Raw genomic sequence first — 14,488 nt, forward strand, 5'->3', positions numbered from 1 at the left:
CTCTTTCCTGGTAAAGACAAGATACTTAGCCACAAAGCTGAAGTCTAATGTTGTCGACGTTTATTTACTGTGTACCTTTCCTCTGTTTCTAACAGCAACCTGCTTGTAGGTCCCCAGAGGCAGATGTCTCCAGTGCTTTTATGGTGATATATGTGCCTGTGTATTGGGTGATAAAGTGAAAGCTCTTTCTGACTGATGCAATAAAACAACCTTTGGAAGAGTATAGCATAAGGCACAGAATCAAGTAAAGGAAAAAGGAGTAATTTGTCAGCCTCAGGAAGGCATCTCGTGGCAGCCAAGCAGGAGCGTCTCTGAAGTCCTGGCTATTGAAACGGCTCAGTTCTGTTTTTATTCAGGCTCTGCTCCCTTCGGAGGGGAACAGATTTGCTGCAAACTTAAGTCAGGAGCCCATTTCTTAGTTGGGGTGTTGGGCAGGTCAGCAAAGGCACATGGAACAGGTAAAGAGTACTTCCAGTTACCAGTGATGGGGAAACAGCAATACCAATCTACTATTTTTGGCTCCTTCCAGCAAGGTGCATCTCCAAGTGAGGATGATTTAAATGACAGCTTTCACTTGGACAGTAAGTGATTTAGATGTTACCTGAATTTAATCACCAAGTTATTCCTCTAGACGGAAAAATCCCAGCGGCTTAATCCATCAATACATCTTTATGTCTAGATCCCTATTTTCCTCCAGGCCCCTTCTTTTGGGATAAGCCTTCCTTTTAGTTCAACAAAGGCATTTTCTTTAGAGGAGTTATCACTAGATTCTATCTCTGGAACTTAGCAACTTTCAGTTTCAGCCTCATAAAATCCTAACTGTAGAATCAGAACCTGACAGGTTAATTAGTCTGCTCAAGCTCAGATACAAGTATTCTTGGGTGTAGTTGTTAAACCACTTTATGTTGCAAGGACCAGAACTCTCAGGTCGAAGCCACGTGAGCAAAAACTGCGTAGTTCAGTGACGTGGCTTTCGTTTCACAGGGAGCTTCATGACGAGGGCTCCGACCGCACGACCGGGCCTTCTCTCCCATCCTGCTTATCAGCTCTGCTTTGGGTTCCATTTCAAGCTGTCTTACAGCTGGAATCTCTGGGCTGCAAAGTTTAGGTACAGAGGGGCTAACAAAATCCATTTTTTTCCAGGAGTCTGAGTGAATATTTCATTTTACCCCATTGGCTTAGATTCAATCACATGCCCATTTCTGAACCAATCACTGAAACCACAGTGATGAGATACCCTAGAACTGGAATTGTAAACAACCCACATGACGGACAACGAAGAGCAAAATGAATGACTCAGAGAATAATGAGACTGCTTTGGGGAGGAAAAGGAGGAGGGAATTGATGCTGGGAAGTTAAAAAAAAAGTTTTACGCTCCATTGTGAAAAGTTGGCTTTTAAATTACATTTTGAAAGTGATATATATTTAGTTATTTGCAAACATTCACAATTATAATAGTATGAACCCACATGTAGCCATCATCCAACTTCAACAAGTGTTGAAACATTTTGCCAATTAGGTTTCTGTTAATTGCATATTAAAGCATTATCATAAGACATCTTTATAGCTGTCAGTGCAAAAAATCACAAGATCTAACGTGAAGTCTGAGACCTCGCTTTATGAACATAAACCAAGTAGCAAATGATCATTAGTCGCATACCATGAAAATGTGTTGCCAGCTAGAAGGCAAGGTGGCTCTGTGCAACAGCAATGTGTGCTTTACTGGGAAATGGGTGTTTATTTCAGTAAGGAAGGTTTTCTCCTGGTCTAAGCCTAAGGAATCAATTCCTAACAACTCTTTCCAGAGTACCTGTAGCAAATTTGTCTTCTGGTCCTGGGTGATTTACCCCTGATTTTAGGGGTAAATCAGAAGTTTTATTTAACAGTAATGTCTCTGAACACCAGTGTGCATGTGCGTTGTGTGAGGGCCAAATGTGCTCTGATCTCTTGCAGTTGAAAGATGCATGAATGTAATGCAGTCCGGGACACAGATGATCAAACTGAAGCGTGGGACCAAAGGGCTCGTCCGACTCTTTTACCTGGATGAACACCGGACCCGCCTCCGATGGAGACCCTCCAGGAAGAGCGAGAAGGCCAAAAGTAAGGTCCTCCTTTGAACTTTGCGTGGCCTAACGCAGTAACGCATGGGTCAGAGTGGGTTCTCTGGAAGCTTTGTATCTGTGGAACTTCCATATTTTTTGCAAGTTTTGGCATCAACTGTTAAAAGGATGTGGAGAAACAGAATAAGTAATAATCATTATTGCTTTTTTAAGTTCTTTGGGGACTTTAAATCCATAAAAGTTTTCTCGTTCATAAATGCTGTGAATATTAATATTTCCCATGTTGGAGACATAATATACATATATATTTTTAACTTGGGCTATGAGGTATTATAGCCTGAGGTCCTTTACTTTTCCTATGAACATTGAGGGATATAATACATCCAATGAAAGTTAAAGTGTTTTGCTATATTCTGAGCACAGCTGACTTGATTCATTGCTTTAATGGAATGAAGTAAAATAGCTTCGACCCGGCTCCTAGTTAAAGCCTCTTTCTCACACCTTCCACACTCAGCACCAAGTCTGGGTGGGCTCTCCTGCAGTGTCTCTCTCACCTGCTCCTTCCTTCCAGTGTGACAGGAACACCTTGTCCAGGGTCTCTTCACCTTCCTGGTGGCCTGTTGCAAAGTCTCCTAACGAATCTCCATTTTGCTAGTTTCTTCTGCTTCAATCAGTGAAGGTGCTTTCCCCTTCAAGTTACAGGTGACCTCGACCAAATTAGGCTTACATGATGAACACATTTATTATCTCACATCACAAGAAGCTCAGAGACTGGTGGTCTCCAGACAAGGGACCCTGGGTCTCTCGCTGTTTTCCTGAGTGCTCTCAGCTCTGTCCCTTGTGGGCTGGCTTGGTGATCAAGGTGGCAGCAACATGGCTTCGGCTGTTGTGGCCCTCACAGCCTGATATGACAGTGAAGAGGCAGAAAGGGACCTCCTCTTCCAGTACTTCCTTTTTAGGAGAGAAGAACCTCTTTGTAGACCTTTCCCTCAAGGCACATTGCCCCAACTCTCCTCGGTTAGAACTGGGTTGCATTTCCACACCTAAATCTACTGTTAAAAAATAGGAATGAAGACACCTCAATGCCCGAGACCCACCAGAATTTACCCTGGGGCTGAGCATAGGCTCATTTCCCTGAGTCCTGAAGGGAACGAGTTGATATCAGAAGAAAATTGGACTCGGCGTTAAGGCAGAGGGGAGAAGTGGATGGTATACTTGGGCAGTCAGTAAGATGTGCAACTCTTCCAATTTTTGCTTAAAAATAAGGGAGCAAAAAAAATACTTTCTTAGTTTAAGGGAATATTCCCTGCAGTTCTTCTCTGACCCAAACACTCGGTCTTGCTCTGCTGCCTGAAGAGTGCTAATCTCTCGTCTGTTATTCGAGGCTCTCCAAACTACCCTTCCAGCTGTCTCCTGTTACTCTCCCTCTTGAGCTTTGCAGCCAGCGTAATTGGCCTGTTCGGCCCTGGGGTGGGCCTTATGTTTCTGTATCTTTGTGCCTCTTGCCCTGGGAGGCCACCTTGTGCCTTTCTCCTTCTCTAAGCCTCGCTCTGCCTTCCCCATAAGAACATTCACACTGTGATGTTATTACAGTGTTAAATGCCAATCACTTTTAACTGTGCTATTTGGTTACCACTAAATTTTTTTTCCTTTCAATTTCCTATCTTCTCATGCATGTTTAAAACACCAAGGTAGGCTCTAGGCCTTTGTATGTTTTCCCTGTATAAATATGTATTTCAACATATTCATTAGCTCCCTTTTCTACCTAGACCTTTCTTCCCCTACTGGGTGTATCTATCATTTTATCATAAACTTCAGCCCATCCTGAAGTGCCTAGGAGGGAATGTCCAGACTGCCTGAAAGGTCAAGTCTTATGTAGAGATAGGGCTTGCATTTCACATTTGAGCTTGAAAACACAACTGGAAGACAAGGAATTGGTTCATGCTTATTTTGAAAACTTTAAAATGATTTTTGCTTCTCTTTTTTCTTAATCTGTGTGCATACCTTCACGTGTCTGTATTTCACTTTCCTCACAGTACTTATTGATTCCATTTACAAAGTCGCCGAGGGACGGCAGTCGGAAATATTCCACAAACAAGCTGAGGGGAACTTTGACCCCAGCTGCTGCTTTACCATCTACCATGGTAACCACATGGAGTCCCTGGACCTCATCACCTCCAACCCCGAGGAGGCCCGCACCTGGATCACAGGCCTCAAGTACCTGATGGCTGGCATCAGTGATGAAGATTCCCTTGCCAAACGGCAAAGGACTCATGACCAATATCCTTCCTAAAACTTTATTTTTGAGCTCTGTGTGGCATGGTGTGTGTATGAGTGTGCCGTGTGTGTGTACAATATGTTTTTCCCCTCGTTTTTTTCTTTCTTTACCCCTAGTCCCCTTCTGTCCCCTTCTCACTCCCACTGAAAATAAATGTGTGGATGAAACATATTGAAATAAGCTTATATGAACTCAGGAGCAGCCTTCTTCGGAAGAGACGGAGAAATATCCAAATGTAGTTTCCTAAGGGAGATGAGGTGACCAGGAAAGCATTCATTTGTATTAGAGAGAAATCCTGCTTTGTTATAGTCGGTTTTATTTAACAAATACTTGCTGAGTTCCATCCAATTATGTACCAGGCACTTAGCTGCTTTCTCCTTCCCCTCTCTCTTTTCTAACTTCTGGTTTGGAAACTGAACAGATTAATACTCAAGGGGGAGTTATTTTTTACTTGATAACGTTGACCCTCTCTAAATTGTTGGAGCTACTGTAGGCTGAGTCTCATTTAACCCGTTGATTTAACCCATTCTTGTGGGCCTGCCGCAGAGACGAGATGAAAGATCAGTGTGCTTGGTCTGAAAGCTGCCTCTCCTTCCTGCTGGGATTGAGCTGGGCGTGTGACATGGCAGTTCTGGCTTCAATTTTCTCAGCTGTGAGGTGAGGGTGTTAGACTGCTCTGGTTTCTCTCGGCACATTTTGAAGGGCCTCGAACTACATGTGGCCCTGTCCGTGTAGGGAGTGGTACCACTTCCTTGCTGTCATTGGAATGCGTGCCTTAATTTTTTGCCCAGAGTGGTGATAAATTTATACTACTCCAGCTGTAATCCCTCACCTGAGGTGGGGTTGATGCAGAGTGGAAATACTCAGCCCGTGAAAGGGTTTTGACAGTGCGAACGCCTGAGCTGATGAGCCATGGCGTTTCCATCAATACTCTCAGCATGTAGATAAATGCAACTGGGATTCATCCGTGAGCAAAACACAAACGCAGGAACTAACTTTCTGGGCTTTGTTCTGTTCCTTTGCTGCTTCTTAACATTTGGTAAGAAAATAAGCAAACTGAATCAGTAAGAATGCTTTGTGGTGCAAACCACACAACCATACCAATATTGTTGGTGGCGATGTTGTTTAATATTGACATAAACAATAAAGAATATTTATTTTTCATCAGCAAGAGATCTGAGACGGGGCAGTTCCAGGGGTGGTTAATCTGTGGCTCAGTGACATCGCAGAGACCTAGGTTGTGCCGTCTTCAGCATGGTGGCTTCCCTTTGTGAATTCTATGTGTATTTTTAATTTTGGGGGGAACTGCCACACTGTTTGCCCCAGCAGCTCTACTGTGTCACATTCCACCAAGGGTGCACAAACATGCCGATTTCTCCACATCCTCGCCACACTTGTTCTCTGTTCTTTTGATAGTAGTCCTTCTAATGGGTATGCACTGGCCTGATGTTGTATTAGTTTTGATTACATTTCCCTAACATTAGTGATGTTAACATCTTTCCCTGTGCTTGTTGCCCATTCATATAATGTCTTTGGAAAAATGGCTATTCGAGTTCTGTGTCCATTTTTGAAGCAGGTTGGCTTTTGTTTGTTTTTGTCATTAAGTTTTAGGAGGTTTCTATGGATATGACTCCCTTATCAGGTATGATTTCCAAATATTTTCTTTCATTCTGTGGGTTGTCTTTTTACTCTGTTGATAATGTCCTTGGATGCATACATTTTTAAAATTTTCATGAAGTTCCATTTGTCTATATTTTCTTACCTGTGCCTTTGGTATCACATCTAAGAAATCATTGCCAAATCCAGTGCTGTGAAGCTTTTTGTACTGTGCTTTCTTCCAAGAGTTTTATTGTTTTAGGTCTTACATTTAAGTCCACAATTTATTTTGAGTTAATTTTTGTATGTAGTGTTAGGTCCAGCTTCACTCATTTAAATGTTGATATCCATTTTTTTCAGTACCATTTCTTTTCTAATTAAATTGTCTTGTCACATTATCAAGTATCATTTGACCATCTATATGATAGTTTCTTTCCGGGCTGTGTATTTTATTCCATTGCTCTGTAGATTTGTCTTTATGCCAATACCACACTATTTTGATTGCTATAGCTTTGTAGTAAGTTTTGAAATCAGGAACTTTTTAGTCCTCCAGTTTTATTCCTCTTTCTCAAGATTTTTTTTGACTGTTCAAGGTCCATTGAGAGTCAAAATGAATTTTAGCATAGGGTTATCTATTTCTGCAAAAAATGTTATGGAATTTTGATAGGGATTGCACTAAATTTGTAGATTGCTTTGACATTTTAACACTACTGTCCCCAATTCATGAATATGGAATGTGTTTCCCATTCATTTGTGTCATCTTTAATTTCTTTAGCAATGTTTTGACATTTTCATTGTACAGTTTTCACCTCCTTGGTTAATTCTTGTATATTTTATTCTTTCTAATGCTATTGCAAAAAGAATTGTTTTTATAATTTACTTTTCCAATTGCATATGGAAATACAACTGATTTGTATGTTGACTTTATATCTTGGTACTTTGCTAAATTCTTGTATTAAAAAGCTTTAACACCTTTTTCTTTTGTGGACTCTTTGGGGTTTACTACATGAAAGATTATATCATCTGCAAACAAAGATAATATTATTTCTTGCTTTGTGATTTAGATACTTTTAAAATTAATTTTTCTTGCTTAATTTCTCTGGTTAGAATGTCTAGTACTATCTTGAATAGAAATAATGAAAGCAGGCATTCTTGCCTTTTTCCTGATCTTAGAGGATAAGCTTTCATTTCTTCACTGTGATAATTCGTTAAATAGGATATTTAGAGGATTTTTCATGTGTGGCTTTATTGTGTTGAAATACTTTTTAATTCCTATTTTATTTTAAAATATTCCTATTCCTAGTCTGTTCATCCCTGCCTCTTCTCTGGAGAAGTCTTTGACAGGCTTTGGTAAAGATCTGTAGAATAAAAGGATTAGAACATTGCTGTCATTGGTCATATTTCATCATGTCTTTGAACTCTGGCTCAATATTTTGGGGGGCACAGAGCATTAGCCACAGTCAAAAGAAATGGAGCTCATGGAATGGGCACAGCATGCCCAGAAAAGATATTTAAAAAAGTGAGATTTAGTTACTTATTAGTAATTGGCCCAAATGTTTTACTCCTTGCATTCTTTTGTTATTTTCCCCATAATCTGGGTCCCCCTTTACCTTCCAGGTGTCATGTATAATGAGGTCCTGCCTGAATTTCGTGAGGCAAAATTGAACTCGAAAGAACTGGGCGGGTTATTTTTGAATGTTATAAAGGGAACATAATGTGAAACAAGGTATTCACAATCTGAAAATCACCTCTATTTAACTTTAGAAGACATAAGACTAACTTTCCTCTTTTTACCTTCTAAGGTACAATTTTCTACAATCATAAATCAAATCACTTAAAATGTAAGTGTGGTGTTGCCACTGGGAGATCAGTTAATATTTTGACTTCAAATGAAAGTCTTCCAGTTTGACATTACCTGCCTGATACACAAACACTGACCCTTTCCTCTGACCTGCTCCCATTCTTCCGTTTCTTGGTCGTAAGCCTTTGCCTTTTGCTTTCTTTGATTCTCTGCTTTCTTTTCATCACCTTCATTTCTTTCTCTTCATCACCCTTCCAATTCTGAAGCTCAGTTTGGTTTTGTAGGTGCACAGAACTCCTGTTTCTGTAACGTATTTCCCAGCAACTCCGAATCATCCATTGTTAAACATGCTTTGCTTAAACTTGGAATTTTCAACTCATTCATTGTTAACATTTATTCTGCTTCTCTGCTATATAAAACAATGCATTACTTATCCTCCTGAGGGTCTTTTAAAAATCTCTGTTCACATGATGTAAATCCTTTGTATACAACTCAGCGTCATAGTTGCGCGTCACCTACTGTCATACCTGAGCTTTGAGGGCAACTTCCAGCATATCAGGATTGTAGTTCACATGACTGCCCTTGATCTAGAAGTTTCGGGCTATTAGGTGAGAACCTTCAAAGGCCTTCTGTGAAGGACAGCTGAGTGCTGGGCTAAGTTGCATGAGACCTGGGTTCCTTAAGCTCATCAAACGTCTCCCTCTTCTTCAGTTTGTATCCTCTTGTGAACGGTAAAGAGATTGAACTTGATAGTCTAAATTTCTAAATGTGGGAGTGACTAAGGAGAGGGAATTGGAGAGATCATGTAGCATGGGGTATTGTGAAGGTGAAAAGGATACTGGGTGATAGGTCATAGAGGAGAAGGCAGGCCTAAATTTGGAATGCTTGGGGTTTCATCACATCAGAGGGATGCTTTAACAGGCTGGATAATGATGTTGGAGTTGAAGAACCTCTTAAAAAACATGGTCTGACTCCTTCCACAGTGAAGACAGACCCCACCCCCCACCCAGTTTCTTCTGCTGTCCCTGTTCGAGCTCATTAAGGGGCCGCGAATTGCAAGGCCACCTCAGAAGAAATTTATTCTCAAGTTCATTGTTGATGATGCATTTCCTTGTGAGTATTCTGGGAAAAAATAGTCCTTATTTTGTGAAAATACAAGTGTTTTTCTTGACATTTCTGCACGTGGGTGAAACAGACCTTTGAGGAAGCTGATAAGAATGGAGACGGCTTGTTGAATATTGAAGAGATACACCAACTGATGCATAAACTAAATGTCAACCTTCCCCGGAGAAAAGTCAGACAAATGTTTCAGGTATGTTTTCACAATCAGGTTGGCCTTATGAAAAGTCCACATTAGTGGTCGTTGGTATATGTACTTGGAAATTTCAAAAGGCTACTTTGTTTTGTTGGAAGCTAGTATTATCTACTGTGCATTGCTTTATTTTTTTATTGAAGAGGTATTTTGTTTCAACGAGAAAAAAACTTTCTAAACTGATGCATTCATAATTTCTCATCTAAAGATATTTATATACATTTTGACTTTCAAATCAATGTTTCAAATCACATAACAGCTGACTATACTTTGCAAAATCCACACATTTCAAAATGTCATTGATTCCTTGTCAGTTTTTGTTCAGTTACAACTGTATATAGTTAGAATGGAGAAGATCATATAAATGGGGTTGTTGTCCATAATATATTTCCAACAGCTTTATGGACTTATGATGAATCCAGACAATCAGAAGGAACATACGTGATGGAAGAGTCTTGCTCAATAATTGCTAGAAACAAATAAGTCAAACTATAAATCAGTGCAGAAGGAATTTTCAAACTTCTGTGAGGAAATGCAGGGAGGTACCAGTGACACTGATGGTTGGCTGTAAGGACACTGAGCTGCCTGCTCAGAATTAACAGAGATTCTGTTATAGGTAAAAGCTGATGTGACTGAAGAGCAGTTCAGAAGGTGATGAGACACTGGTATTTTTGTCATGTGTTAAATATATCTTCTCTCTTTTGTTTTTTATTAGTCTTCTCCAAGAGTTTGTCTTTTTTATTAGTTTCTTCAAAAGATCAGGTTAAAAAGATGTATTTATTTATTTTTAGAGAGAGGGTCCGGGAAGGAGAAAGAGAGGGAAAGAAATATGAATGTGTGGTTGCCTCTTGCCTACCCCCTACTGGGGACCTGCCCACAACCCAGACATGTGCCCTGATTGGGAATCGAACTGGTGGTGCTTTGGTTTGCAGGCCAGCACTCAATCCACTGAGCCATACTAGTCAGGGCCAGTTTTGATTTAATTGTTCACCTTTGGTATCTTATATCCATATGTTTTCTATTTCATTGCTTTCTGCTTTTTTAAAATAATTTTCTCCTTGTATTTTCTTTAGCTTGCATAATTTTTTTTAGATAGTAGATTCAACATTATTCTATTTTTAATCTACCTTGTTTTCAAATAAATTGAACACTTCAATTTTCCTCTAATTACTGCTTTAAGTCCATCACACAGGTTTTAATATGTGGTGAATGTGTTCACTTCTATATGTTTCATTTCCTATTTAGAAATGTATAATGTGGGGGAGGGGTGGGGAGAAAATACAGACAACTGTAATTGAACAACAATAAAATAATTTAAATTTAAAAATGTATAATGTTGTTTCCAGACAGTATTTTTCAGCTTTCTTTGTTAATTTATGAATTTACTGCGATGAGATAAATTAGTGTTTATAAGCTTGGTTCTTTGTGGTCTCATATATAGCCAATTTGAAATTGATCCATGTGTGCTTACCACTTGGGAAATGTATACTCTCCTCTTTATAGTAAATGTTACCTGCCAGCACTGAGTCGGTACTGCATTTATATTTCAAACTCTCTCGCTGCCTTGTTTTTAATATGCCTCTTTCAGGAAGCTGATACAGATGAGAACCAGGGAACTTTGACATTTGAAGAGTTCTGCGTTTTTTACAAAATGATGTCGTTGAGACGAGACCTTTATTTGTTGCTCTTGAACTACAGTGACAAGAAAGATCACCTAACGGTGGAAGAACTGGCTCAGTTTTTGAAGGTGGAACAAAAGGTATTATTAGATTATGAAGTTAAATGTTTACTTAAAAGTACTTGTGAAAGATTACATGGGTTTCTGTTGAGATTGGATGTAGATATAGTTTAAATTTAGGGCAGAGGTGGAAACCACAATTTCAAAAATATCTTAATTATATGTAGTTTAAAACGTGTTTATAGCAGTTTTTTTAAAGAGGGATAAATAGAAGATACATAATTTTTTAGCTTAAAAATGTTGAGTATGGGTTTGCATATTTCCCATAAAGTAATGAATGGTAACTTGTATGTTTCATCTGGGTCAGATTTTCATTTCACTGAAGCTCTGTGAAAATGGTGTTTATGCCTTTGACAGGTCCAAGTGCTGTTTGGTTAGGACTTTCACCCTTAAAATATGCATGTATTTAGGAAAATTATTAATCTCTTATGTCCTTGAAGAAGTGCCAGGTAAACAAGAAGCCGCATGGTTGAAGCCTCCTTTGCCTTCGCAGACACTGATCGTGGACATCGCCAGTTTGTGGTTCCTCGGGACTAGGGCTGTTTGAGGTTTTCGTTTCATGTTTCTCCCCCGGGTGTTTGCTAACACACAACCCAGCTCTCCTCTAGATTCCTATCCACTACTTGGCCCTGGGGCCACATGCGTTTTGTGTTCAATCCTTTTGACATTTTTAGTTCAGAAGAGATCATTTGATTGAATTCCGCCGCTATCCTTCTTGACAACTTTCTTATTAAGCCTCTACTCTTTTCTTTTTACTTTTTTTTTCCTGAAGTATTAAGGGGAGAGGAAGAGGAGCTAGACATTTTTATTTCTTTTTCAATCAATATTTCTTAATTTTATTTCAAACACTGTACAGTATTTTCTGCGAGCTATTATTATCTACGTTATTTCAAGCAGTTCTATCTCCCACCTTTTCATTTTGGGTTAATTCACTCAGTTCCTTCAGAAGAAATAAAACACGTACTTTATTACTTACCTAATGCTATCACAGCCTTTGTGAAATCAGTTCACGCTGGACTGGCAGAAAACACAGCATGAATGGTTTGTCTGAAGTAGGTGTTTTGCCTAAGGGTTGCTTTAAATGGGGTTCACGGGTCATCAGAGTACTTCCTGGTTATATTTTGGAATAGGATTAGACAGAAATATTGAAGCACTCTTACAGTTTGAGAAACCTCCTAGCTATTAATTAAGAGCAAGATAAGAGATAAGATAAAAAGATTTATGTTCACCCAGTGAACAGATAAGATAAAAGCAGATTTATGTTCACCCAGTGCTTTCAGCTGAAATATGCTGAAATATACTTGGGGATGGTTAATTCGAGGGGAACTTTCTTCTTATTGGAACTTCGTTTATCTGATACAAACCTGTGCATTATGCCTTTGTGGTGGTTCTATCCATTGCCCCCTTTTCCACTTTGTTCTGAGAGAGGGTAAGTTTCTGCTCTTTTAAACCGCTGCTCTAGTTTGTGGTAATTTGTGTCAGGAAACTGACACACCGATCCAAGAAAAAAAGCCCTACAGATATTTACATCAAAAGTCTCCTAGCAAAATAGTCTGGCTAGAGATTTCCACAGTGAAACCCGCTAGTCAGTAAGTTCTGTTCATGAAAAGAGAGCTTCCAACCAATTTTGTATTGCCATGATTTTAAATATGTTTTTAAATAGTCAATTTTTAAAAATTGGTTTTAAATAGCCTAGGCTTACCACATGCTTGAGGAAATTCTCTACTGTAAAGCGTTGAGACTAAGGCAAGCAAATGGGATCACGAAACTTGGAGGAAATAGAGGCAATGCAGCGGAAGAAGAATTTTTAAATAGACATTAATACATCAGAGTGATAAAATTGTAGCCCCCGAGCAAGGGCAAGGTGCTATGAGAAAAGATTCAGAGGAAGAAAAGAGCAGGAAACAAAACTTAATAAATAGCTTAGAACATACAGTTGAGGAAATTGTCTAGAAAGTAGAACAAAGAAAGAAATGGAAAATAGTGAGAAAAGATAAAGAAATTAGTAGATTGATCCAGAAGTTCCCTGAATAATACGTTATAGAAAAAGATAGGAAATAGAACGTGGAAATTATCAAATAAATAGTACCTCCAAAAATGATTAACAGCAACAGATAGGAATCTCGAGACAGGCAGGGCTCACCGAGTGCCAAGCACAGTGAATGTGGAAACAAGACACAGAGACAAATCATAGCAAAATTCTGCAATGCCAAAGACTGTGATGGGGTCATTAAACATCAACCAGATGGTGAAATCAGAAAACGTTTCTATGAGAAAAGAAACAAGCATATAGCAGATTCAGTGCTCAATGTTTGCATAGACAAAACAGTCTATGCAGGGTAGATACAACAGTGGATAGAAATTTACAACAGTGGATAGAAATTTAATAAAAATTATGATAAAATCTTAATTTTTATAACAGTGGATAGAAATTTAATAAAAATTATGATAAAATCTTACTGCCAGAATGGATAGAGGGAGAAAGTTAGTTTTGCTGGTCCCAAAGAGCTGAGTCTTTATCTAACATCTTTTTCTATCACAAGGGGGATAGGTAATATTTAAGGTATATAGGATAGAAAAGAGCATCATTTACATAATTATTAAGAATGTATTAGGAATATAAAGACACATTCCAGAAGAAATTGCTAGAAATTATGGCATTTTTATATTTGGAATTTGGTTCTGGGCATGGAGAGCATGGTTCTGCACAGTCTAAGAATCTTGGTTTTGGCTTATTTAATTTATAGATAATGTTAGTTTGATAAAAACATTGAAAAGAGATTAGCAGTATTAAAATTCTGTGCAAATTATATTATGATTTTTGTGTTTGGTGTGCAAGAAATATGATTATTTACTCCCTCTAACTTTGTGTTGAAATTTGCATTCACTGAAAAAACCTTGCCAGAAAACTTGCAAAGAAGTCTGGCGATAAAAAGTTAGTGTCACAATACAAGTATTTTACAGATTCATGACTTTGGTTTCTACATCTAGTCCATGGGAAGTAGATTGATCCTGAGTATGTAACATGAGGACTAGTTAGTTACTCTTTTCTCTTTAGATGAAATTATAGAACTATAGTGAACAAGGAAAAGAGAATGGAGTTCAATGTGGAATAATCAAAGAAATAGAATCATAGTAACTGATTTGAAAGTTGTAAAACATTGCAAAAGCTAAAAGAAATTAAAATTGAGGAATTTCAGCTATATTGAAAAAACAGTTTCAGAGTAAGCATTTCAATTTTTTCAGGAGAAATAAAAACTCCCAGAGAATAGATATAACATAAAAGGCTCGAATTTGAAATCAGAAGTTTGAAATGTGAGCCTTGGTTTTACCTCTTTCTGATTTTGTGACTGATGGAGATAACCTTTCTCAGCATGTTTTCCCACCTGTGTAACAGGGACAGAAACACTAACCTGACAAGACTGTTCTAGGAACTATTTAAGATAATGGGTGTAAGTAAAAGCGCTTTATAAACTGCATAATACTGACTGCATAATATAAATGTAAATAATCACTATTAAAATAAACGAAATTTTCCTTAACTTCTTTTAGGGACAACTGCCGTGTATAGTAAGAACAATCATTTAGCTTAAATGATTTAGTTTATAGCAAATCTATTTAGCTTATAGCAAACAGCGCGTGAGCTGCTCAAAGCCTGACTGGGCCAGTAGAGTTCCTTGCAGACCACATACTTTCATTTATT

General features: G+C 38.5%; 1 protein-coding gene across 7 annotated transcripts in view; it reads left to right on the plus strand.

The window, feature by feature from the left end:
- The window catches only part of PLCH1 (phospholipase C eta 1), a 180,383-nt gene that overhangs the window by 109,721 nt on the left and 56,174 nt on the right, over positions 1-14,488 (plus strand). For all 7 annotated transcript variants that reach the window (XM_037046691.1, XM_037046684.1, XM_037046685.1 and 4 more), the window contains 4 exons: positions 1,954-2,100; positions 4,097-4,340; positions 8,918-9,047; positions 10,636-10,806. In XM_037046691.1, the coding sequence (XP_036902586.1) occupies positions 1,954-2,100; positions 4,097-4,340; positions 8,918-9,047; positions 10,636-10,806 (692 nt within the window). The remainder of the gene's footprint in view (positions 1-1,953; positions 2,101-4,096; positions 4,341-8,917; positions 9,048-10,635; positions 10,807-14,488) is intronic.

This window comes from Sturnira hondurensis, unplaced genomic scaffold, assembly GCF_014824575.4.
Source record: "Sturnira hondurensis isolate 20B ecotype Veracruz unplaced genomic scaffold, ASM1482457v3 Scaffold0005279, whole genome shotgun sequence".
In the NCBI taxonomy this organism is placed as follows: Eukaryota; Metazoa; Chordata; class Mammalia; order Chiroptera; family Phyllostomidae; genus Sturnira; species Sturnira hondurensis.